Source organism: Melanostigma gelatinosum (genome assembly GCF_949748355.1).
Source record: "Melanostigma gelatinosum genome assembly, chromosome: 9".
In the NCBI taxonomy this organism is placed as follows: Eukaryota; Metazoa; Chordata; class Actinopteri; order Perciformes; family Zoarcidae; genus Melanostigma; species Melanostigma gelatinosum.
In genome coordinates, this window is record NC_136642.1 from 17,015,135 (window position 1) to 17,042,103 (window position 26,969).

The 26,969-nt window shown below is 41.8% G+C and overlaps 1 protein-coding gene across 1 annotated transcript in view; it reads left to right on the forward strand.

Moving 5' to 3' along the window:
• The window catches only part of LOC306782432 (F-actin-uncapping protein LRRC16A-like), a gene marked incomplete at its 5' end in the record, with an annotated part of 60,227 nt that extends 33,258 nt beyond the window's left edge, over positions 1 to 26,969 (forward strand). The window contains 30 exons of the mRNA XM_079275782.1: positions 775 to 869; positions 1,398 to 1,484; positions 2,963 to 3,066; positions 3,678 to 3,755; positions 4,301 to 4,377; positions 5,477 to 5,581; positions 6,055 to 6,124; positions 7,240 to 7,251; positions 7,675 to 7,756; positions 7,899 to 7,998; positions 8,681 to 8,735; positions 12,222 to 12,394; positions 13,184 to 13,252; positions 14,697 to 14,790; positions 14,926 to 15,024; positions 15,537 to 15,665; positions 15,863 to 15,994; positions 16,488 to 16,663; positions 16,774 to 16,861; positions 17,134 to 17,274; positions 18,009 to 18,026; positions 18,685 to 18,751; positions 19,002 to 19,228; positions 19,312 to 19,421; positions 19,578 to 19,874; positions 19,977 to 20,187; positions 21,373 to 21,409; positions 21,619 to 22,023; positions 22,157 to 22,306; positions 23,500 to 26,969. Coding sequence (XP_079131908.1) covers positions 775 to 869; positions 1,398 to 1,484; positions 2,963 to 3,066; positions 3,678 to 3,755; positions 4,301 to 4,377; positions 5,477 to 5,581; positions 6,055 to 6,124; positions 7,240 to 7,251; positions 7,675 to 7,756; positions 7,899 to 7,998; positions 8,681 to 8,735; positions 12,222 to 12,394; positions 13,184 to 13,252; positions 14,697 to 14,790; positions 14,926 to 15,024; positions 15,537 to 15,665; positions 15,863 to 15,994; positions 16,488 to 16,663; positions 16,774 to 16,861; positions 17,134 to 17,274; positions 18,009 to 18,026; positions 18,685 to 18,751; positions 19,002 to 19,228; positions 19,312 to 19,421; positions 19,578 to 19,874; positions 19,977 to 20,187; positions 21,373 to 21,409; positions 21,619 to 22,023; positions 22,157 to 22,306; positions 23,500 to 23,678 — 3,667 coding nt within the window. The 3' untranslated portion in view covers positions 23,679 to 26,969. The remainder of the gene's footprint in view (positions 1 to 774; positions 870 to 1,397; positions 1,485 to 2,962; positions 3,067 to 3,677; positions 3,756 to 4,300; positions 4,378 to 5,476; positions 5,582 to 6,054; positions 6,125 to 7,239; positions 7,252 to 7,674; positions 7,757 to 7,898; positions 7,999 to 8,680; positions 8,736 to 12,221; positions 12,395 to 13,183; positions 13,253 to 14,696; positions 14,791 to 14,925; positions 15,025 to 15,536; positions 15,666 to 15,862; positions 15,995 to 16,487; positions 16,664 to 16,773; positions 16,862 to 17,133; positions 17,275 to 18,008; positions 18,027 to 18,684; positions 18,752 to 19,001; positions 19,229 to 19,311; positions 19,422 to 19,577; positions 19,875 to 19,976; positions 20,188 to 21,372; positions 21,410 to 21,618; positions 22,024 to 22,156; positions 22,307 to 23,499) is intronic.

A 26,969-nucleotide genomic window follows, 5' to 3' on the forward strand; every position in this document is an offset into this window, starting at 1 on the left:
GATAGCTAACGAGCAGACTAGCTGGCATGCTTTAATGCTACACTGGTTACAGGTTACAGAGCTAATAGCCCGCCATCAATCTGCGGAGCTGCGTCCGCTCTCTTCCCGCTGGGCTGGGACAACACTGATGCGCGTTGTCACCATAACCACAAACACAAATCTGCATTTTCTTTTGTATTAGTCAAATGACCACGGGAAAAAGTTCAATATCCATTCTACTCCTATTCTATTTTTATGGTAGCATATAGCAACACAAATTCAGGATATTTCACCCTGTCGCATCAATTTTAGCCCTTTTTAAACAATCACAGGTCCCCTAACTTTATGGAAATGCAATACTAAGTCACATGATTGCCTGCAACAAAAGTAAACGTTATAGCATTACATATAGAATACCAAAAGTCTGACTTTGTGAATGTGAAATTGATTGACTTATCATCATAGTTTAAATACAGGTATCACTAACAACACTGCCGATGGCTCTGTTTTCAGTCTTCCAGTAAGCCATGGCAGTGTGAGCCAACATGCACAACGCCAGGACACTCTAGCAGCTAAATGCAGCCACTATTCATTTTAATATTTACAACTGTGCTTTTCCTACTGTGACATGTCAAAATGTGTTCTGTGAAAAAGGCCGATTCACTTCTATTCTGCTCTTGCTGTTCTGCTTTGGCCAAATAACATTTATGTTGCTAAACCTTTTTGATAGGTTGCACACGTGTACTGTACATTGGTCATACACACATAACGGCTTCACTCTTTCCCACACTTTAGTGATTTTGCCCAGAAGCTAGCTGCTGCCCTGGCCCACAACCCCAGCTCAGGACTCACCACCATTAATCTTGCCAACAACGCACTGGAGGACAGAGGTGAGATGTCTGCTCTAATGTAGTCTAATGTCTGCAGTCTGTTATACTCTCAGCTGTACTTTGTTCTAAACTGCTCTGTTCTACATCTGGTAAGAAAGGTAAATCTCCCACCGAAGCAAAATATTGAAGACATTGAACATTCAGATTTTGCTTGCCAACTCTTAAATGTGCATGATTCATGTATACTATTTACACCACAGCCTGTCACATGACAGAGTGTATTGATTTTTATATTCACTGGTTACAGTGCAGTGAGATCAACAAGTTTAATATTTCATCACCTCTATTCTAATGAATTGAAGACACATTCCACCAAATATACGACAGATTTCTGGGGTTTACATCTCTGGCTTATTTTTTGTCATGTGAAATTTACCACAGTGATCTTTTGAATGTGCTCTTATTTAAACAAAATGATACCGTATTCTTTTAGACATTTGGGCTCGGAGTTTCTGTGTATAGAATTCATATTTTGTCTGTTCATGAGTCACTATGAGGAGAATCATCGTTTCCTCTCCCTTGCTGCAGGTATCTCCTCCCTGGGAGTTCAGTTTGCCAAACTTCGTCAGGGGCTCAAGCATTTAAACTTCTCCAAAACCTCACTATCACCCAAAGGTATGTGCTATATGTATACAGTTCCTAATACATGATGAATGGAAACATATGCAGTTTTGAAATAGAGTTGGTTGAAATTATTCAATTACAAAAAAATATTACTAATATTGTGTCGTGATCACGCTGCTATCTAATTTACGTGAGCTCCTGTCATCAGGCACAATCCACATCTTCCACAAATCTAATCACACCTACCGCTGGGATGCTAATGACACCTAATTATTGCACTGTTAACACTGACAGTGAGAGAGGTAGAAAAATGTGTTGTAGTGTTTGTAATGTGTGAGTGTGCAGAAGAGACAATCTGTAAACAGTATTCATGCTTTTCATTTGCATAAATACTGCTTACTAGACCACTTTCCTCCAATCAGCAGAGCTGTAACTTCTTGGCATGATGGAAAAATCCTTCTGCAGTAATGGCCTTTTATGAAATTCTATGAAAGGGCTGATTGAACAAAAAATGCTGGGGATTTGTTGTCATTCTTCTATAATTTCTAGATTAAATGTTGTCAGCTGTCAACAACCACTCTTCTTGGTTCTCACCCAAACGAAACGCATCGGGCACCGTCTTTAGGGACCCTCTGTAAACATGCTCTGCTCTCAGGCAATCAATATAGAGCTATCATATTTCACAGTGTAGGGTTAGCGAGAGGGCTGCTCTGCTTCGACTGAGCCCTGCTCGTCTAGCTGAAGGCCCGGTCTATAATCCAAACCCCAAAAGCCCCCAATGCTTCCAGCAAAAGGAAAGCATTGAGGATATTCTCCTCTTTCTTAGCACTGATTTTGATAAAGCTGAAGTAGATTCATCATTTGATCTTGTGAATTCCAGTTCAATGTAACTTGAAATGTTTGCATCAATTGCAGAAATCTTGTCTCTCTTTTTATCTCATCTATTTCTGTGTATTTTTCAGTTTCTCCTTTTTAACTCCCCCTTTTTCATCTGTTCTCAGCTTTCTATTCTCTGTCGAGTCCATCATTTGACAGTCACACCTTGATTCACTGCTAGTTCAGTGTGTCAGCCACGTGATAGACTTGACACGGGGTCAGAGGTTGTACGCAGAGAATAACGACATCACGCGCACACCATGCAATAGAAATCCATGCATGCAAAGACGTGCATACAATCTCTGTCTCTCACGTCGTACACATTTGAATGACAGCAGCACTTCATGAGGTTGTTGAGAGCTTGATCTTGGCGTCATGCCTTTAATGAATTTATTTAGATATATCTTCTTGTGACATGAAATAAAAAACGCCTCATCCTTAATATAGACTTACAGTAACAAAGGTGCAGCATTACATTTACACCAGCATGAGAAGGCTTGCTCTTTTCCCTTTCCATGCAGTCACTCTACATTCTGATCCCGTTCTTTCCTGTTTTCACACACTGATGTTTCCTTCATGCGCTGTCAAAACAGGAGGCTTGAGGGTTGGGATAATGCTGACATTGCATGTGTGTGTGTGTGTGTGTGTTGCAGGGGTGAACAGCCTTTGTCAGTCACTGAGTGCCAACCCGTCCATCCCCAGCAGCCTGGTCCATCTGGACCTCTCAGGGAATGTCCTCCGAGGAGACGACATGCAGGTACAAAGACACAGTTTCTAATCCATTTCAGCGCTGGTAGCAATAACACTCAATCCATTGAAACAGTTCAGTGCTGCGGATGTGTGGAGGCGTTTGCAGACCGTTATAAATCAGTTAGCATGTCACTCTGTAGGAGAGCATCGACTTGGGAAATTCAAACATCTGTCCAGAGCACAGATACAAGGATAAGGAGAGAAACCTTCTATTGTGGGGTTACAAATCAGAATCTAGTCTAACTGACACAGTCGTACCAATCCCAGTGACATATTGTATTCATATACAACAAATCACGATACATACACACACAGATGTTAGTATCATCTGCTGCCTAAAATACTGCAGTGACTGAAGCTAAAATTGTTTTAGAGGAATAGGGAACAACACATTTTCCCTTTTTTGTCAGAGTTTCATGAGAAGACTGATGCCACTCTCATGTCTGTACAGTAAATATGAAGCTAGCACCAGCAGCCGGTTAGCTTAGCTTAGCACAAGGACTGGAAACAGCTAGCCTCGAAAGTATACAAATCAACAGGAGCAGAGGAAGTTCCTTGTTGACAAGGCATCGTCTTCTCCTTTGTAACAATGTGTGTCGTGTTTTGCTTTACGTTTAGCATTTCTACCACTTCCTGGGTCAACCCAACAGCCTGTCAACCCTTGACCTCTCCAACACTGACTGCTCATTGGACCAGGTGAGTTAGGAGACAAACTAAAATGATATCCTGCCTATTGAAAGAGAATCGGGTGAAAAGATATACGATAATGGATCACACATTTCTATCAAAACAATCCCGGCAGAAGAATGAGAGAATTAAACAACGTGCAGTTCTAGTTGTCCCTCATTATGCCGTATTGTAAAATGAAGTACAGGCCATTGATGTCGGTGTTGCAGGGAATGTAATCTAATTGTACACACCCACTCAAACTGTGTTGCCACATACTGCTTGTGAAGTCATCTGAATACCGTATGTGCTGTATTGATGTGGGTCTGAGAGCCAAATACATCTTATTGATTAGTCTGAGATGTAGCCAGCTGTCACTGAACATATTGACTAGCTCTTAAATCATATTCTGTCTCTCTCACAGACACAAACAGCCACACATAAATACATTCACACACTTCTTAACACGTAACACAGGCGATTGCTTTCTTCACTTTTCCAAATCGCGCATGAGAACTCAAACACTTGTTTATACAGCTCATATGTCCTGTTAATACATTCAGTGTGCTTTCCAGGTTTGCTCAGCTCTGCTGCGTGGCTCCGTCGAACACCTCTCTGTTCTTAACGTGTCAAAGAGCGTCTTCCCTCACAGGTAAAAACCCGTCCGTGTTGGACGAAATTGATCTGTATCTTAAAACGTGTGATGGTCAAGAGTGCATTTGCAAGATTTCCAGAATACCATCACAGCTAAGATGGCTTCCATAGTTATACACAACTACAACTTGCATCTTTTTGTAAAATCAGGGCTGAAATGTAAAGTTGATATTGAGTTGTATCTCCTGTAAGTTGTCATCCACTATGTGCTCACTAGACAATGCTTTTTAGCCCATAACACCACTGAAGCTTCTCTGTAGAGACAGTACATGTACATGTAGTATGTGTCTACATCAAAGTGTCTTTTTGCCCTAAAAGGTTGATTTGTCCTGAAATGAGAGACTTGTTACAGCAGTTCCTTTTAGCCGAAGTCTGTATGTTGGTGTGTGACACCTGCTGGTGACAAAGTGCCATTACAGACAAGATGAAACAGGTTGACGCATCCTGTGTTTTGCTGGGTTTGTAAATGTGCAGTGTGTGTGTGTGTGTGTGTGTGTGTGTGTGTGTGTGTGTGTGTGTGTGTGTGTGTGTGTGTGTGTGTGTGTGTGTGTGTGTGTGTGTGTGTGTGTGTGTGTGTGTAACAGATGGGTGGTGGGCGGAGTTTTCTTCCAATTATTATCTCTCTTTCCAGTGTGCCTCTAGGGAGTTGAGGATTTCATCAAGGGGAGAGAGGAGCAGAGGATGGGGGGGGGGGTTATTAGGTGAGCGAGGTGGAGGCATGGAGAGAGGAGTAGAGAACACGAGTATGGTAGAGGTGGAAGGAAAGAAGGGGAATTGAATGTGCGGACACAGTGGCAGAAGTGGGTACGGGTTATACAGTAAATGGGGCTTGAGTGATTCTCCTTTGTGAAAATCCTCTCTGAGGACTTTGTTTTGTGGAGCTAAAACAGTTTCTTAGCAGCTAAAAACTAAAATGGGTCACAGGCTTTCAGGACATAGTAAGAGTAATACAAACGTATTGTTTGCCTGAATCTCCGGCCATCATCGAGCCGTTTCTGGTGTTGGATCAAAAGGGCTTGAATAGTCTGAAAAGTTGTTGACATGTTTTTTCGTTGTTCATTATTTTTTATTTCCTGCTCTCTTTTTGTTTTCTGCAGGAAAGGCAAAGAGGTGCCTCCGTCATTTAAGCACTTCTTCAGCAGCGCCATGTGTCTGAGCTCCATCAACGTGTCAGGAACCAAGCTGCCACCGGAGGCCCTCAAGTGAGAGCACGATTCATTCACATTTAATGCGTCTGTGGAGTTTCTGCCCCACATTCTCTGCGCCTGTCATCTGTTCCTCATCTCCTTTTATCACCTGTCTCCTCTTTCAAAGTTGAGCATTTTTTGACTTTCAGGTACAGTAAGAATAAACTCGTCTTGTCAGCTTATTTCACAGTGAGGAGCTGCATTGGAGGGCTGCAGCTGCAGCTTTATCTGAACTAACTGGGAGACTGCAGTTGAATGTTTATTTTACTACAAGTGGTATAATCTGGAGTTTGGATATTGACAGTGGCAAAAAAAATGTATGCTCACAAATGGAAACAAATTCAAAACGTAATGGAACAAAACTATTACCAATTAGGGAAACCTGGATTCACAAACAACGAACAGTCTACTGATGAAACGTTTTTCAAATCTCTTAATACCTTTTAAAGTTATAATTATTTGAACTGCTTACACTGATATTGTTGTAGAGCTCTCCTGCTTGGCCTGGCCAGTAACCTCAATCTGAAGGACGTGTCTCTAGATCTCAGCTGCTGTGAGGTAAGACCGACAGAGATGCACCGAGCAGTCATTTTCCCTCGGAAATCATTTAATTTGAAGTCAAGATATCGTTGAGATCTTTCTGTGCATGTGTACCCGGCCCGTGAGTGATCGTTCCCTCGTGGCTGCACTGAAATCAAATCTCAGTGTGACAGCTGTCGAGCTGAAGCCCCAAACGTTCAGTAGAGATGAAAGTGTTTTAAATGTATCACCAAATGCAGTGACAACAGTTTCCAGAGCAGTTGCAGAGAAGAGTAGACCCAGATCCCTCAGCTGTAGTAACATTAAATGATGATGCATCAGCTGACACAGTTAAAGCACAATGCTGCAAAACACAGTGCAAGCCTGAGTAATCAAAAGACGGCAACCAGTGGAGCTTCCTGGGGTACTGCTTGTGTCTTCTGGATTGTATTGCTTTATTTGTTCTGTCTAGTATTTGTGTAAGTGCCTTTGTCAGCTAAAGTTTGGAGAGGGTGGTTTTTAATAGTTTGGAGGTAACACTCTTCCAATGCAATCAGCCTTTTAGGATCCACTCCAAAACCGTCCCGACAGGCCAGTGACACTGTTAAGAGGCTGTATAATGGAATACTTGGCCGACAGCAGGCAGGGGGGGGGGGGGTGGGGGGGTGGGGGGTGAGCTTAGTTTCCATCCCTAATTGTTTCATCACATCTCTCACCCACACACACCAGCTCCTCGCCTTTATCTCCTCCCCTGCTCGAACAGAAAAAGACAGCTTGCTGCGGATTCAAAGCAGATTCAATGGGAATGCTAAAGATAACACATGAATGCAAATTACACAGGAAATCCAATTCCAGATTCCCATAGAAATCTTCCCAAACTGAAGCTGCGGGGGAAATGATGCGTTCGGCCCCTTTTTTGTTTTGTTTTTCGAGGTCTTAATGATCCGCTTGTTGAAGATGGCCCAAAACTTGTGCTTTGATTGGGCTGACAGCATGCGAGAGAAGGACTGTGTGTGTGATTTCTGTTACGTGTCTTCGTGCAAATGTGTGCATCACTGGTGAGAACAGAAGTATTAAGCATCTGTGTGTTTTGTTGCTGGTAATTGTCGGCATGGCTCTGACATGCCGTTCTCTCCCCCTAATGCTTCTGTAAGCTTGGCCATTGTGTAAGTACAAATGTGCTCAATCTTAATAATTAACATCTCATTCCTCCTCATTTTTTTTTGCACGTCTGTTTTGGCAGATGCTTTATTTTCTGCTGATCCTATTCTTCTCGGGGTCCATATTTTTATTCTGGATGATCTGTGTTGTTATTTTAAGTTTTATGAACATAAGTTGTATCCTGCATGTCTCCATTATTAGTTGTCTGTTAGAAACCAAATGCATGTTTCACCTAAAAATCTTACACGCATTCTAGTAGTCGTGCAGCAGGCAGTTAGGGAGTCGCATATTCAAAGTGTTAGGAGCTCTAGCTAGCTGTACCGTTATTTGACGAACATGCCATACGCTACATTGTACCTCACCTACTATGTGTGTGTGTGTGTGTGTGTGTGTGTGTGTGTTTAAAATCCGCCCTCCTGTCTTCCCAGTTGCGGTCAGGAGGCTCTCAGATCCTTGAAGGTTGTATTGCCGAGATCCCGAACATCTCCAGCCTAGACATCTCTGACAACGGTGAGGTGGCAGCTTTCATGCATGTTGTATCATATATTTACTTTCAATTCCAACATCATGCTAATAGCAAGTCCTCAGCATGCAGCTACCAAAATCAAAGACCAGTCAACCTTATCATCTCAACCTATTCCTCCACCTCCAGGCCTGGACTCGGACCTGTCCACTCTGCTGGTGTGGTTGGCCAAGAACCGATCCATCAGACACCTTTCTCTGGGGAAGAACTTCAACAACATCAAGTCCAAGTAAGAACAGATGAGGTGTACAGTACGGGGCTGTGAGAGAACCTCAGTGGTTAGGCCTGGGTTGGGGTTGGTTGTGGCTTAGTGTGTCTTAGCTCGGTCTGTTGTGGATGACCAAAGACTGCTCTGTCAGATGCCGTCTACAAACCAACATCCAACAGTCAGCCGTGTTTGATCTTATAAATGCCACATGGCAAGGAAGTCTGAGGACTGTACATACTCAGAAGATGTACATAGTGAGGGGTCAAGATGACCAGAGATCTACATAGTAGGGCTGTCCACGACCAAAGAAATTCTGAATGGACTAACACTCTTTGTCAATTAATCCAGTGTTGATTTAATTGACAGATCTGTATCAACAGAGTTTCTCGACAAAGAATCACACAAAAGCATCTCTTTAAATCGTGTTTTTACCAGAAATGTGCACGTACGTTTCTTGTAAGTAAGTCATTCGGCATGATAAAAGCATAAAAAACGACTCCCTACTGCAAAATGTTGCATTCCTGATGGACTCGCACAGATTAATCTGGAAACGGTGTATTCTGCGGATTTTTCTATACTTGAGTATATAAAGAAAAATCTGTGCAGTGCAGTTCTCAAAAGATTGTTCTCTCAGTGCGCTTATCATGTTCACGCTTCCTTTTTGCCTCATTTGTTCTTCCTGTCTTTCTTCTGCCTGACATAGAAACCTTGCTCCAGTGTTGGACAGCCTGGTCCATATGATTCAGGAAGAAGAGTCGGTGAGGTTTTTTTCATTTCCTTCTCTATCTGCCATTTGTGAGGGACAGAAGATAAATGGTGACGGAGAACATCCTCCAAACAGACGCCTCAGTGTCAAATCCTGTATCAGCGAGCCTCCAGCTGAAGAAAATCACTGAATCTCCACCAGCTGCTCTACAAATGACCCCTGACCTCTCTGTCGGAGGGTAGTGTGGATATAATCACCCTAGCGATGAATAAAGTATCACATTAAACTGCAACCATGTGGTTTATGAGAGCTGTACTCAAATATTCATGCTATTTCAAGTATCAGGTGCAGAACGTTAGGAACACAACAGCACTACAAAGGCAAACCACCAAAATACAGAACATTTAATGAAGGGATCTTCTCCAGTTTTAGCTATCTCCCTTCATTTCTGTCCCTCAATCCATCTCACAGCTTTATCTCTGCCACCATCATGGGAGCTGTCACAGATTTTGCCCTGGTGCCTGTCCTTTTATTGTCTCCCACAGAGGCAGATGTACTAGATTGATGGTGTGTGTGTGTGTGTGTGTGTGTGTGTGTGTGTGTGTGTGTGTGTGTGTGTGTGTGTGTGTGTGTGTGTGTGTGTGTGTGTGTGTGTGCGCGTGTGCGTGCGTGCGTCATTATGCATGAGAAGATAGCGTTACTGAAGGAGCTGGTTATCTGGCTGTGCAGGAAGGATACAAAGAGAGGGCAGGAGGGAAAAAGTGACATGCAGAGGTTAAAGGTGGAGGGTCAAAGAATGTTCATTCGGTGGGATAGGATAGTAAGGAATACAAGTAATAGTGGTAGGTAGGAAATGTGACAGAGAGGGTCATTTTTTGTATCTTATCAGAACAGCTGATTGGTCTGGGGGCTGTTCTGAATGGGTGACGGAATCAGACCTTTGATGAAAGGAGGGTAACCACTGCCAAAACGGAAAAAGAGAGCACTAAAAAAAACTAAAACGGAGACAAAAAATCACAAAACATTTGCCACCTCTGCCAGGAAACTTTATTTGCTACCTCTCGCTCTTTTTTTCACACTCGCATACATACTCACAGAAACCCGATGTAACAGACTGCCCTGCACAGTGGCTGATACACAATACAATGAACACATACACACTCGCTTGACTTAGTTCCAGGCAGCACATTTACCCTGTTGTGTTTCTGAATCCAGACCGTTATGGCTGCCAGAATCTGAACAGATACACAAACTGTATTCTGTTTCAGAGAATATTGATCTCACTTATGTGCAGAAAAAAATAAAGCTTCCGCTAGCAGCTGATTAACTTAGCTTAGCATAATGACTGGAAAATAGCTATCTTGTTTCTGTCCAACGGTACCTTAATCTACAGCACCTGCACTATTCCTTGGCCGGCAGCAATAACTTCCTGAAGTCTGAGCTGGTTGCCTTGAAAGGAGAGGAGGAGACTCAAGGAATTTCCTTTGGCCAAGAAATAGTCCCCCAGAGAAAAACAAACTGGGTATCTGCAAAATACAATATCTCCTTTATTGCTCCTTTTGCTTGTGTAATATATCTGTAGTAAGCAAACAACATATATTAGACACTAATTGAATCTGCATAACTGCCATCACTAACCAGAACATGTAATTCTTATATATATATATATATATATATATATATATATATATATATATATATATATATATATATATATATATATATATATATATATATATATATATATATATATCTTCATCCCTTATACAAACTACAACACATGCAAAACCACAGACCAGACCTAGTAATTATGATCTTAAGTTTTGTTATGGCAGTAAGAAATAAGTAAAAACCTAAATTTCACCAGCATGAAGTTAGAGAAGACGATACAGAGAAGATATGTGAAAGGGGAAAGTAGAATAACTGTACAACCCCAATTTCTCTAACATAACAACAACAATAATAACAATCATTTAATGGTTGCGAAAGAGTAACCAGTAACACTGCAGGATGAATGAGTTTCATTAGAATAAACGCAGCTCATCAGTAAACGCACATTCATTAAATAGATTCATTTGTCTCTGGTATAAGGTCACTTTTATTTGCGTGTCTTGGGCTCCAATTTCAAATTTTCTTGGTTTTATAAAACAAGAAATGTATACATGCCCAGAGGAATGATTTCACTGTTTTATGGATGAATAAAGGCTGGGAATCTGAGCTGCTGAAAGTCATTTGCTTCAGCGATAGAAAGGGACAGGACTTGTACGTTTTGCAGGCAGCACAACATGCAGACGTTTCCATTGTATACTTCCCTACTTCCACATTTACTGCTATGATCACATGGTATTAGTGCACTGATTTTCTGTGCTACAGCAGGACACTTGGATTTTTGTTCAGCGATTTCTACTTTGCATCCCTGGAGTGAGGATTACTGCGGCTACAGGTCCATAAACCTGTACATATTTAAATATGCATGTTCAGTGTTTGCTCTGTGCCCCACAGAAGCACATGCAAACAGTCAATAATTCTCTCTGCATCCTCAAACAAGACATGTCGATACTATTCCGCCACACATTAAAGAGATTAAACACTAAAATGAGGACTGACACAGCCCTTATTTTTAGGAGTTCCTTCTAACTCAGCCAGTTCGGACCTACTGATTTGCATTTGGTGTGAATGCAGCCTCGCCTCAGCGCGTTTTGTGAAGATGGCCCCCAGGAGTCTCCAGCTGTGTAAATGACATGCATCATCGAGCAGCTCAGAGCTGGTGAACAGACGGGCGCTGTTGGACATTTGTACGCCCTCATATCACAAAGAAATCCACTTGATCCAGTGCTGAATATTTCATTTTGCCCTGTGGAGTGCCCTGTTTTCAATGATAACACCTCTGACATTTTAGAAAAGTCTCTTGCAGGTCCACTTGATCCTCTGATAAATGTTTAACTAGGGTTTGCCCTTTTGAGTATACCACCCTCTGCAGGGACAGAGCTGTATGACTACTGTTATATTTGCACAAGATGAAGTTGCTTTTTAATGTTTTAATGGATTTTAAAAAGCTTCAGACACTTGTAATGATGAAAAAGTGTCTTTGAGCTCTGACGACCGTGCTCAACGGCATACTTTCTCATAGGAAGTGTGAGAATTAAGCCAAATGAAGAGAAGACACAGGGATATCAGGCACCCATTGACAGTGAATACATTCAATGACACTTTGGCAGGAAAACATGCTGGCACTGCTTAAAGGAATAATAATGCTCTCAATGTTACACATTACAATAACTTTTGTTGAAGTTGGCAGTGATTTACAACAAGGGCCAAGAAAGCTCTTTTTAAATGTTCGCCTCATGCAAAAGGTAAATAAGAATTGGAAGACTGTCCTGCGTCCTTTTAACAGTCACAAACACAACATACATAACAGTCATAAGGTAGTATTAAATGCCTCGTTCTCATAATATGAACCCTCTCTCAAACCCTTTTCTTTTCTCCTCCTCCCATCCCACATATACACTTCCTTCTCCCTTATTTCTTCCCTCCCCAGCCCCTCACATCTCTGTCTCTAGCAGACTCCAGACTGAAGAGTGATCTGACCATCGTTCTGAACGCTCTCGGCAGCAACTCCTCGCTCACCAGGTTAGACATCAGCGGGAACGCCATGGGGGACATGGGAGCCAAGATGTTGGCCAAAGCGCTACAGATCAACTCCAAACTCAGGTCAGTATACATTCAGGGCTCTGAGGCTCATAAATAACAACAAGTAACTGGAGAACCTGATGTGATGGGATCACACCAGCCGCTACATCTTTTAGGGACAGGGGCACTTCTTTCGCCTCTACTTCCGGGCACCCTTGCTCGCACCACACCTATCTTAGAATTCGGCTTTCATTTTGATCTCAGCTACAGACCTATTAAGGTTTGTTACTGCAACTTGCACGGTTGTGCCACTATCATGGTGACAAAATCTGTCCACACACAGAAAGAAATATCAAAACCTGGCAAAGAACTCAAGACCGTTTCTGTGGTCGTTATTAATGTACAATTATAACTTGTCCCATGAAGACAGATTGTATATTATTACAACTGCATTTTACTGTGTTGTCATTGATTATCTGTTCATACACTTGCCCACCAAGTTATTGACTTTGTTGCATTCACAAATGCTCTACTTAAAACATCCGTAGTGATAAACCATTTATTAAATGATCTATATATTGTCTATAAATGCAAAATAAGAGGGGTTAAAGTAAGGTGTTGACTGATGAAATGATATTAAAGACAAATAGACACAAACAATAAAAGACCACATCAGTTCCCTGATATTTGACCCTATATGCACTCAAACACGTGCATGAATATTGGAACTTGTGTGGTTCAAATATGTATTCCAATATTGGAAGTAAAAAAACATTTCCAAGTCGACATTACTTGTCATTTGACGGCAGTTCAAATGTTGTAGATGGTCTCTCTGCGTTGCCCTGTGTCACAGTGTGTTTGTCTGTGCAGGACTGTGATGTGGGACAAGAACAACATCAGCCCTCAGGGTCTTCAGGATGTAGCAGCCGCTCTGGAGAAGTGAGTAGCTCTGTCTGTATCTGTGTATACTGAGTCCATGTACGTGTGCATGCCTGTGTGCTGATGAATGTCTGCTTGTGTGTTACAGTTATTAAGGCAATGTTGACAACCTATGAATGTTACATGGCACTGTCACACCTTAATTCTAACAGTTTGCATACACCGGTGCCCTACAGTCCATTACATTTGGGCTGTGCAGGGGGACTCCTTGAGATGTGGTCAGACAGGAAGAGTAGGCGAGAGGATGAGAGGAAGGAAAGCGGAAAATGAATACAGCAACAAAGAAGCAATGACTGATTAAATCTGATTTTTGTCTCCTGTCTGAATGTTCAATATTCCCTGTGTGTGAAATGACACGCTCACTAAATTAGCTTCCGGGACACATCTGTACATCTATCCCTCTCTCTCTCTGTTGATCATATTCTCCCAGCACCACATGCACCTACACTATTTCCCCATTGGATCTCTGAATTGCATTCTTGAAATAAAAATTTCCTTTCCTTCTTGCCCCTGTTCTTTATTCTGCTCAGCAGTGCAGTGGTTTGTGCATGTGTGCATTTTGCCACCTTCAGTCAATTTCCTTACGTCTCTTCTTCTTTTTCGTCAGATTTTCTTTCATAATGCTCAACGTTAAATTCCTCTGAGGTTTCACCAGACGTTCAATGCTGCTTAATAAGACAGCGTATTTTGTGGGAATTTAAAAGTGAACATAGAAAGCATGCAACGTTTCCTCCATTCACCGATATTAAAAGTTACTGAATGAATACTTTTCAACCATTACCGGTATATCCATAAAAACAGCATTTTTGTTATTGTTGTAAAATTAAAGAAAGACCAGGTTGCCTGACGTGGTGCTTCGCTGTGTGTGTGTGTGTGTGTGTGTGTGTGTGTGTGTGTGTGTGTGTGTGTGTGTGTGTGTGTGTGTGTGTGTGTGTGTGTGTTTGTTGTGAAGCATATCTGATCAAAGATGAATCCGTTCACCTTCGAATCTGAAAACAATCAACATCTGACTCAGCCTTTACCTCCAAACACCCTCATTTTAATCTCTCTTCTGTGCCTTCTGCTTTCCATTTTACTGTGTCTTCATTTCTTCCTTCTGCCATCCATTCATCTCCTCCATCATAATATGAATATTGTAACGCTGTCTCCACCATATGCACACTCAACATGCTGATCGAACCATGGCATATAATTACTGTATAAATCATGGTTAAAACAAACCGTAGGTTATCCTGAGTGAAAATGTGCAGATTGACTTCTTAAATTATAAAGCATTGTATCAAGAAATACCACATTTGGATGTATCACTTTCCTTCATGTTTATTTAAACACCATGTTAAACCTTCTGTCTGAACATCCCTAGTGACGCCTCTGCCTCTTTCCCTTCATCTACAATGTGAACCATCTGTGGAATAACAATGTCCACTGGCTGTGTGTCCATCAGGAACTTCACCATTCGTTTCATGCCCATCCCCATCATCGATGCCTCCCAGGCTCTGAAGGCCGGCCCTGAGAAAACAGAGGACGCCTTGCTAAAGGTACGTAAAGAATTCTTTCTGGGTCCCTCAGCTGTCCTGTCATAGTGTGAGAGGATTTGTTATCAGCTATTCATCAGATATTCATTATCACTTTGGTTTATTATCATGACAGTGGCTTTGTGTTTTATCCCCCAGATCGAGAATTATCTGTACAGGAACCATGAAACAAGGAAATACCTACAGGAACAGGCCTATCGGCTGCAGCAGGGCATCGTAACCACAACCACACAACAGGTGTGTAACAAAACTGATAAAACACACACACACACACACAGGAATTATTGAATTAATATGCACTGTAATCTGTATGTTTTTGACCAAACTTAATCTATAATTGTTCACAAAGTAGATAGAACTGGACCAAATACAATAAGTACAGAATTTTACTAACTTAACTTTCTTGAGTCTTGAGAAAAGTAGAACATTTTTTCACTGGCAAAAGAGATTTAGTTTTTTCGGGGCTTAGAATTTTGTCCTAATTGCACTTCTCCCTGTTGGTATATCACATTTATATCCTGTGACGACAAAGCTGTGTTTCATTGACCGGTGTGTCTAGCCACTGTAAATATTACTGTTTAGGGTAATCAGCATCACACAGATTGCCACATAACTCAAGGAAATATCTATTTTATATTTATATTAGGTACTGAAATAATATAACATTCATCCCTAGAGTAGGTATTCATCCATTAACCTAATTTTGACATTTCAAATACAAACGTTCATGTCTCGTTTGTGTCTTCCAGATGATTGACAGGATTTGTGTGAAGGTGCAGGACCACCTGAACTCTCTGAGGTACTCTGAGACAGACGCCATCTTGGAGGACGTCAGGTCAGCAGAGAACCTCATCAAAGATGCCAGAAACTCTAAAACGGTGAGGGGACGCACATTATACACACGGGCCTCACGTGTGTGTGTGTGTGTGTGTGTGTGTGTGTGTGTGTGTGTGTGTGTGTGTGTGTGTGTGAGAATTAAGAGGTTTTATCTGTAAGCTAATTGGGAGATCAATTTCCTGCATCCTTTCTTTGATTCCTTCGTTCATCCTATGTCCTCCTCTCTGTGTCTCCCCAGCTGCTCCCGAACCTCTACCACCTTGGGTCAGCCTCCAGAGAGGAGGTGAACAGCTCGTCAGTGGGACCCATCCAGGAGAAACTGGAGTCTATGGCTGGGGAGGTGACTAACGTCATGGACCAACAACTACAGGTGGGGTTGAAAACGATGAATTATAGCCACCAAAACAAAGTACACGTTCAAATAATTGTTCAGTAATGTTTTATTTTTGGTCAAGGACCTTAAATCGAATTCTGGCAAGGGTTCAAAGTATATTGTGTCCAGTATTTGTGGTTTTTAAGGTCTGAATACAGTGAAAACTAGACGATAGACGCCACCTACAGGTAGAGAACAGAAACCTTTAAATCGAAGGATATTATTTCATTTGATTTATTATAATTATTTTTATTTATAGAGCACAAGTTGTAAAATGCTTCACTCAAGGCACCAAAATATAAAATGTTGATATCAATTTTAAAGTCAAACAGGTAATGCCAATTTCAGATAAAATAAAAAATAAAAAATTACTTTTAAGTTCAAGTTTTGTCAGCCAGTAGTTGCTGTAATCAAATCCCTCATCATTAACACACACACACACACACACACGCATTCATATCCATCCATCCGTTATCTTCACTCCTTCCAGACTCTGTTGGAGTCGATGGTGGACGCAGCAGAGTTTCTGTGTCCCCATGTGATGAAGAGGAGTGCTCTTCGTCCAGAGCTAATGAAGGCCAGCTCAGCCAAGATGGTCGTACCCAAAAGCTTTGTCACTAAAACCCTCCTGGAGCAGTCCGGGGTGGATATCATCAACAAGATCAGGTGAGAGTGTAGTATCATTTATATTTACACGTAGCGATGGATTACACGGGCGAATCACTGAGATCTTTCTGTGGTTGTTTGTTTCTGCTGTCTTTCTCCCGCTGTGTCAGTGAGGTGAAGCTGAGTCTAGCGTCTTTCCTGTCTGATCGCATTGTTGATGAGATTCTGGAGGCTCTTTCCACTTCACAACTCACTCTGGTAAGATTAAAGTCAAAAAAGCTCTCAACTGGCTCGTTGGTTCATTAACAATGGCTGATAACTTGCCCTCTAAATTGCTGTAACATATGTAAATCTCTCTGAAACTCATTGATATCTGTTTTTTATCCTCCATTTCTGTCAATTCCTCACATTCCATCTTATCTCTCCTTATCTCTCCGTTACCATTCTTGCCAATTATATCCACATCTTCTCTCCCCCCCCTTTGCTCCCATATCTTCACCTCTGCTCCCGGTTTCCTCTCCTCCTCCCAGGCAGACCACCTGGTGCGGCGAGGTCGCCCCCTGGTGCAGCAGGAGTCTGTGGATCTGGACGTCCCGGAGGAAAAGATTCCTAAAAGAGCATCGACCGAGATACTGGAGGCTGAGAGGCTGGAGGATCTAGAGACATGCATGGTAGGCGTGGGTGGAACCGTGTGTTTTAACTCTCCGTGATTTATTTCATGTATTATAATCTAGGCATCTCATGTTTTTCATGCGACTCAAATTACATTTATCAATTAAATGTTCGATTTAGTTGTGACACAAACTACAACCTAATACCACCCTCTACTGGAGGAAATAGACCGTGGCTACTCTACATTTGCCAAAGACAATTGAGGATTGAATTTAGTATGCATTTAAAGAATTGTCTCGATGTTCAGTAAATATCAGAACAGAACTTTTTGCAAAATGCTCAAAGCTGTTTTGCTTTTATAGTTGGCTTTTCAGGTTGGTTCATTTGTACTCTCTGAGGGCAGATGTATGTGTGGAGACGTACCTGAGTCTTATTGTTTCCTCATCACCGACCGCTGTTTCAAATGTAGTCAACCCTTGGAATGGTTGCTTTTCACCACGTTTGTTTTCGTTGATTTTTGTGTTGATGTAATAATGTGTGTGAGTTGGGATGCACAGTAAATGCAGGCTGCAGTCAACAGGAAGCTGCATGTTCTTCGGTCTCTGGTCTGTTTCTCTGGTGTCTTGCCCCCTCTTTTCATCTTATATCACTCTCTGTCCTATTCACCTCTACTTTTACAAGAACACCAGCCATCTTTCTTTTGTCTTCACTATGCTTTACTATGTTGTCTTTCTTCCTCTTCAATCTTCTTTTCCTCTGTTCTTCCTTCTCTTTCCACCTTTGCTCCATGGAGATTTTGTGCTGCACCAGTGTAAGTAATTCTCGACTGTCGCTCTAAACTCTCTTTTCAATTCACTTTCTGCTCACGCTGCTCTTTTCCTTTTCTGTCGGTCTTTGCTGTGCTGGCTTGCTTCACAGTTCTCTTTGCTACAACACAAAGAGCCTCACGTATTTTAATATTTAATCCTGATGATGTGTTTTAGACGAGTATCGTAGGACGCATTTATCTATTACTTCCTCACTCACTCTCCGAATTATTTAACATAGTTGAATACTGATATTTGAAAATGTACTTTTTTGTTCTGCATCCAGCCACATTGCACTGCTTCTCTCCACTCAATGCACTCAATGTGCGTCATCACCACCTTGTAAATGTGGATCACAGCACAATATAATATGCATCATCATAATAAGTACCGTCTAAAAAACATAAGTACCTCTACAATTTGTTAATAATTACATTTAGACGGTTTTGATTAAATAGGATGATGTCTGGTCTTAGTACAAACTACGAAATCTAGTGTAGTTAAAATAAGATGTGGACAGAATCCCAAATAGCCACAGAGTTAGCGGATCAATTTCATGATGTTTGACAGTACTAAAAGCTCGACTGGTCTTGAGTGATAGAAATGACTTGGATATTTTGTTGACAATTACCACATATATTTGATTCTGTGCGCCTCTTTCAGATGACTCCAAAATCCAAGAGGAAGAGCATCCACAGCAGAATGCTTCGGCCAGTGTCTCGTGCCTTTGGTACGCAGTTTGTTATATATATTTTTGTTCATATGTCGTGATATTTAGCTGTATTAGAATCAAATAGTACATTATCTTTCTGCTTGATAGTATAAAAAGTGGATGGATCAGGGTGGCTGGTTTATATCATTCTGTATTTGGTCTTTCAAATAATTCCTCAATCTTGATGCCACCTGATGACACGTGGAAGTGCTCTTGAATATTCAATGTGCATCTACAATGAACCTTCTAATGACCGTCGAATCCACAGAGATGGAGTTTGACCTGGACAAGGCCCTGGAAGACGTCCCTATCCATGTGGAGGAAGCATCAACTTCATCTCAAACTCCACCTACTCCATCTCAGGTCCTGCCAAAACTGGAGCACCGACCGCCAGGAGGGATGGTGGAGCTGCCGTCCGAGGAGGAAAAAAAGCTGCAGCACTTCACCAAACTGCGACCACGAAGGAACAAGAAAAAGCATTCCAGCAAAATACCTGTGAGTAAAGCTCAGCAGCTTTGTATGGATTTTTAAAGTCCATTTCCAGACATGGTACCAGATCCTTTAACTTCCTCTTTCAGCAAATCAACAGTGCTCCATCTCAGGACGGGGAGCAGAACGGCCTAATGGGAAGGGTGGACGAGGGCGTGGACGAGTTCTTCTCTACAAAAGTCACCAGGATGGACTCCAAGTGAGGATAATGCTTCATTTAGAGTTTTGTCATGGACTGTCTGAATACGTATTCCAGTATAGATGTATTGAACTGTACTTGCTTCTAATATTTATATTTTAATATTATGTATTCATTATTTAATACTTTTTTGTCTCTCGTTCTGTCTCCTCTCAGACGTTCCAAGAGTTCAGAATCTCACGATGGAGAGAAGAAGAAGAGTAAAGGAGGATTCCTCAACCTCATCAAACGTTCCACCAAATCCGAAAAAGCAGATAAATCGGACAAATCAGATAAGTCCGAAAAAAATCAGACGACCCCCCCAGTTTCGGGTAAGTCAGAGAAAAACCAGGCGACCAATCCAGCTTCAGGTACATCCTCAGCCACTGTAGCCTCGACGGTGGCTTCCATCCCTGAGGAGCCCTCTTCACCAAAGGTGGCAGTAAAGAGCCCAGCACCTGAGCCAAAGTCCAGGTACAGATGAATACGTTCTTGTTGTAGAACAACAGATTTCACATTACCTCTGAATGTACCAGTCGGCCCCTGATTCCCTAATAATTCCCGTCTCTCCTGCAGAGACGCCTCCAGCCGCTCCCAGCACACAGACTACAGCAGCAGCTCAGACCGCTCAGAGGAGCTGAGGACGCCAGACTCCATGGACGAGCCCTGGGAGTGTTCGGACGGCAGGGGCAGCCCTCAGGGAGGCCGGCGGTACCAAGGCTTGCAAATGATGGGCAGCGGCCTCCTCGCAGAGATGAAGGCCAAGCAGGAGAGGAGAGCACACAAGGTGAGGTGGTGTGATTTCAAAAAGCAAAAGATACAAGAATAAGGGAAAAGTAAGGTACTGATGGGAGATGCCACCAAACTTCCATAGAAATAAGAAAACTCAATCTGTGGACGTGGACCATGTGATCTGGTTGGAAGCTTGAGTTTAGATTTCTATAGTTTGGTTACAAAAGGGCTCTTCCTTTCACTTTTGCAAACCATCGCAAAAACAAACACGGCAGAAAAGAAAGTCAACAAGAAAGAGAGTGGCACTAATAAACTGCAATAAAAAGGAGAAACCCTACTGTAATATGATCAAATTAAGTTCATGAAAGAATTCAAGCTCAGTTTTGCAAGAGATTCAAAAGTGATTATCTTTGAACTCAAGTCAAGCCTTCCACCTGTAGAAAAAAAGGGGTGTTTTAGTCATGCTCCATTTATTTATTTAATAATTTAAAAAATGAAATAGTCTATTTTAAGCCAATTCTGGAAAATGAACGTCAAAATAACATGGCAGTAAAAGATAAACTTCAAAAGTAAAGTGGTATGGCAGTGAGACATGCAAATTATCTGTCATGACTCACGGCAGGACATAAATGTCAAGAGAATATTTCACCTCTTTAAAAATGTGTGTGTGTGTGTGTGTGTGTGTGTGTGTGTGTGTGTGTGTGTGTGTGTGTGTGTGTGTGTGTGTGTGTGTGTGTGTGTGTGTGTTTGTGTATACAGGTGTAATGGAGAGAGCTATTCAGGAGACTACTTAATACAAAGCTTGGGTGTGTGGGCATTTTCTAACAGAAAGGCGCCACCTCCTGTTTGAATGTTGCTTTGCTTTACACGTACAGTCAACAATAAAAGCTTGAAACTGCAAATATACTGGATATAAAACTGACTGCAAAGTGTAAAATATACCAGACTCAAAAAGATGGTCACTACTGGGACTGAAATTCAGCCCGAGACTTTGAGAAGGAGAGGGCTTTTGTGAATGCAAGGGATTTTTTTGGGGGAGAATCATTTTAAAACCAGTACAGCTTTTGTAGAGTAAAGATAATCTGATGATACTAAAGACCTTCAAGACGCTTTAAGATGTCTTGCTGACACTTGCCTGTTCAGTTTGTATGATCACGTCACCGCTGCACTGAATCAAAACAAGAACGTTCTACACTCATGAACATCCGAATACAATATTTTGTCCTTGTGTCTCCTCTAGTCTTCCAGCCCCGACAGACCTGACAGCAATGCAACAGGTGAGTTTTTTTCTGTTGAGATAAACATAGGAAGAAAAAAAAAACCTTTTAACTCAACAGTTAGTGACTCAAGCAGACCTGCAGCTGGTTTTAGTGGATTATTAGTGGATCACGTTCCTGTTTTAGTGTCTGGTTTCACACCCATATGGTACATGAAAATCATTGTGTGCATGATTTTAATTATTTTTTTATTTTTATTCATGTGCCAGCAGCCAAGCCCCAGCCCATCATCTCAGAAAGCCGGTCTCCCAGTGGCTCAATTAATAAATCAGATCCTCCGACTGGTTCTCCAGAGAAGACCCCTCCTCGAGGCGAGACGAAGCCTGACAAGGCCCCTCCTCGAGGCGAGACGAAGCCTGACAAGGCCCCTCCTCGAGGCGAGACGAAGCCTGACAAGGCCCCTCCTCGAGGCGAGACGAAGCCTGACAAGGCCCCTCCTCGAGGCGAGACGAAGCCTGACAAGGCCCCTCGTCTCAGGGCTACGTCCTCCTCGAGTTCTCCTGGCGTGCCAGTAAGTCCCAAACCACCGGTGCCACAGGGAGCGAAGCCTGCCCTGGCTGCCCGACCCTCCATCCCACATAAGCCAAGGACCAGCAGCACCAGCAGGAGCATAGGTACAAGCATTGGATCTGATTACCACACTGAGAGGATTGTTGCTGCAGTGGTTCAGTTGTTAATCTTCCTGTGAGATTGTTTGACGGATGAGACCATATTTGTTATAAGCTGATAATGTGTTTTTCCTGACAGATGAGAGCTCAGATTCCCCAAACAGTGGTGGCGTGTCTCCTAAAGCCACAGTTCTTCCTCCAACGCTGAAGAGGACGGTGTCAGAGAAAGACAAAGAGGGCCAGAACAGTCTGCAGTCAGGAGGCTCTACGAACAAAACCACTCAGGATGGTGGGTCACAAAATCTGTCTGTCAAAATCTTTGAGTGTCTTTTTTTTTCTTTCTCCTTCACCTGAAACCTGTCCTTTGGCCAGAGCAGATTTCCCCTTGAATCTAGGGGAATTATCTAGGGCCTAGACAGACTGATAGATGCTTGATGTCACTGTCAGGTTGTGACAGCAGTATTATGTAACAGGCAGCCCGGCAACTTGGTGATTTATGACTGTCTATGCTCCTTTCCCTCTGATGTTTTTATACATTATGTCCTCTCCTTTGGTCTCCCTTTCTTCTCTCTGCTCTTCCTCCCTTCATCCTTTTACTGAACGTTATCAGTGACGCCCTCTGGGCCCTGTCAGAGGCACACACATCTGATTCATGTTCATGAGCTTAATTCCTGCTCATAAACAAAGGATAACTTATTTTGAAACCGCTGGCTGCTTGGTTTGTTTGTTTCTATTGTTGTACCATCAACAGAAGTTTCATAAAATCAGTGTTTTTATCCATATGCATATTGAATAATTCCAGAGACTTAAAAGCTAGAGGATGTAGTTTCTGTTTGTCAAAACCTCTGCGCCATCAGATGGATTCTTGGACAACAACACCTTTTTTAACCAGAAAAAAGAGAGCCATTAGGTGGCGGTATACACAAGGGAATGTTCAGTTCCCTTTTGCATGTTGGAGAAGACGATCACGAATAGTGAAGTGGCAGTGTGGAGCAGAATCCATTTTAAGTAGCCTACTCTATCCCAGCATGCTTTGGGCAGAGAGTAGGGAAATATTGTTAAACGATTATCAGTCAATCTGTATGTCCTCAAAGATGTACAACGTGTGCTGTATATCTAAGAATCCATTGTTTCTGCATGAGTTGTAATCATGCACTCCTTTGCACATTTGCTAAGAGGTTTTTGGCAGCAGATTGTTCGCAAAGATGAGGGTGAATTGTCGCGCTTTACATCACTTATTGCTGTAAAGCCTCGGTTATCCTCCAAAACGGACACTAATCGCTGCGTATGCGTAGTAGTTCTGTCTGTCTGCTCGATGCCTGCGTTCCACACATGCACAGAAGACTGCTACACTGCTAAACAAAATGTATAATTTCAACAATTTCCCTCTCTTCCTCACCTTTCTTTTCTCTCCCCCTATCTTATTCTAAGCATTGTCAACACGTGCTGTCATTTTCATCTTCTCCCTCTCTTGTTTTTTAGTGAGGGCGGGGTTTGTGTCGGACTCTGTTCAGCGACCCAGCCGTCTCCGTACCAACTCTGAGGATCATGGCTCCTTCAAGACCAAGGACCAATCTCCAAACCCAGACAAGGACAAGGCAGCGGGCAAAAAGTCCCCAGACTCTGGGGAGGAGGCAGACAAGGACTTTATTTTAATATGAGTGAGAGAAATTCACAGCAAAACCTGTTGACAAGTCTCACATGTTTTCCTTTCGAACAGCAACTAAAGGGGGACTATAATCAATAATCATTAATTGATATGTTTTCATTTATGTCAGCGGTTGTACCTGTAGGTTTTGTCTGACCGCAAAGTAAAAATCCTCTTTGTTTGCAGGAAGACCTGCTGTAGTGTCATGCAATACACCGTTTCAAATTCAAGTTTGGTTGTCTATGACAAGATAAAACTAATGATATTAACACTTGGGGTAATATCCTCAGTAATCTGTTTTTAGTCACAACTTGTCACCTAGTACACCAAACTGTGCTAAGTCTCCTAAGAGCTTCCTTCTCACAGACAGCCTTTTCTCCTTTTTTCATTCCTACTCTCTGCCGTCAGGTGAAAATCTCATGTCTCTCAAAAAATAACCTTTTCAGGGTTTGAGGAAACGGCTGCTGACGTTTTCAAGCATCTTCAGCCAATGACGACTGAATGAAGTTTGTAAACCACAAAAAAAAAAAAGATGCTTTCAGGAACCAGTAGACTTTTTGTGCAAAAGACAGAGCGAGAGAGACTGTGAAAATATGAGTGGACATTAAAAAAAAATTCTCTTTCTTTGTCTAATAGCTCTTCTCCCAGGGACCAAACACATGTAACATTAATATCAGGATCACTGTACTGTACTTGATCTCAAACATACAACCAGACCAGGACCCAATGGCATTCGTTTCCTTCTATATATTTGTATAGATTTTTCTATATGCTATTTTCAGAATGTGCAAGTTACTTTTCTCCGGAGTTCAGAAGTGACTGAATCCATTATGCAATTCATCTTTTTTTTTCTTTCTGGAAACTACAGGTTCAGCTGAGAATCTCAGCCCACCATAAATCAGAAATACACATTTGATGTAGCTTATCTAACAGCAAAACCACAAGTCCCCGAGAGGAGACTGACTGGACTGAAGGATAGCGAGACTACATCAAACATCCCGTCTGAACTCTTGTTTGTCTCTGTGTGGGAGAGTTGGAGTGACCATATGAAGTGTTGCTTTGAGAGGACTGTGGTACGCGATAACATCACTGATCACCAATCAATCGGCTTCAGCACTGTTAACTAACACTGTTCTCTGTGTTTACACACTGTGAAAAAAAACAACAACATTTACTGTAGCTATGATACCTTTAAACTGCGGATGTCTTTTTTCTGCTGTTTGTGGGGGAAAGAAGTATGTGTCTGTCATTAAAGAGCAACACAGAGGCCCATCATAAACATGTCTGTGGTGTTTTATGGTAAAAAAGAAAGAAAACAGCGTTATGTCTAGCTGGAACTTGTCAAAATAAATGAGAATATTGATCATTGCTAAACTCTGTCACACATACTCTGAATTGCTCTTGAAGGTTAAGTCCTCACTTCTGGTAACACTACCTGGTGGTCCAATGAAAGCTGACTCAAAAACAGGGATGTTATAATGTTATGTAATGTTGTGTATAATAATCAGCTTGAAGGTAAGATGGAAACCACTGACATTTGCTTTCAATTTCAGAAGCTATTTTGTCTTATCTTTGTGTGAAAGCGGGACACTGAGGGAACTCCAGCCTTCACACACTTCAGACTTGACCTTCAGGGATTTCAAACCCAGTTCACTTTCAATTGATTCTGTCCAAAGACTAGTTTTGAACTTTAAATGATAAGGAGTTGGCATTTGTTCGAAAACGATTGAGAGAACAGTGCCTGAAGTAAAAGTGCACAGAGGGTAGCTGGATTTTGACCACAGGGACCTGTATGTAGCGTTTTCAGGACCTGAACGCGACACAACAACGACAACACACATTAGTCTCAGGCCTCATCTTTGTCTTTTAACAGCGAGAAATGCCCTTTTCACACTGCTACACAGTCAGCATACAGATTCGAAAATCATGTTCAAAATCATTCATCTCATTAATTGGTTACGGTTAAAAAAAATTCAGATTTTGTGTCAACTAATACCTCGACAGATTGTACCCTTAGCGTTGGATTGTTTGCTTTGAATTATAAACACTTTCACTAATATTAGAAAAAGCGGTTGGGACAGACATTTAGCCTTTGCATTAGCTTATACTGCATTCATTTCATATTGGGCTGACTATAATTACCAGTTAACCTACAAATACCATCGACATCCAAGTTGTAATAATAACTGTGAAAAATTGTTCTGAAAGTTTTCCTTAAAAAACAAACAAACATGGACGCCTCACGTCAGTCCATCATTCAAGGGAAATAACCCAAATTGAATGGATAGAATGCTATATTGTCAAAGCATATTGTTTAAACCCTTATCCAATCAACTTTGCAGTCATACAAAGGGATGACAGAAACACTTGTCGCATGTCATAAACATGATAGTATGTCTCATTTCTGTTCATCTGTGAACGCGGCATTAAACCCCATAAATACCTTAATGTGAGATCCAACTATGCTTCATTATATCAATGATATATATCGTATCTCGTTGTGTGCCAAACTGTGCTCCAACATTTCACATTAAATGTACACCAGACCTCACACTCTGTGCCCAGTGTGAAAAGGGCACAACTTGTATTTTGTTGTACTATGCAAGAGTTATTTTAGTCACAGCCAAAAGTCTTACTGGTGCACCTTTTCCTGTGACGTCTATGGATGTCTCTTTGAAGGATTATGATGAGATTTTGTTTCTTCGTCACTAATCATGGCTCTGAAATAATACTGTTCCTTCTGTATGTAGTTAATCTAGTGTCTGATGTCAACAACTGCTTTGATTTACAGTCAAGGACCCAAAACTGAAACATTACTTTTAGTTTGAAATATGCCATGTCCTGCTGGAAGGAAATCATATGGACACCTCCTCTCTCTGTTTTTGTTTTCTGTTTCGGATTTCAGAAGCAGCTGGCTGTGTTTCTGTCAAGTTGTGTGAAAGACCGATGAAAAATTAGAATCCACTTTAATTCTGTTGGTGCACGGAGTGGAGAAAGTGAAGATAACCACTCCTGAGACTCCTGAGTCTACATGTGTGAGACTGCATGATGTGCCTGTGAGTTGCACTGTATGTATATATGTGCTTTCATACATGTAGCAGTGTACATGTGTAGAAATGAATGTGTAATATACGCACATGTAATACTGTGACACATACACACGCCTATGTGAACACAGCAAAACCTGCGTTGTTTTGGTACTAAGTACACTACTATACTAGGGGTTTGTTTTTAACATATTTGGAATAAAAAACAGTGGCCGGTGATGTCTTGATACTTTGTTGTTTTTCTTCTTGTACATTGT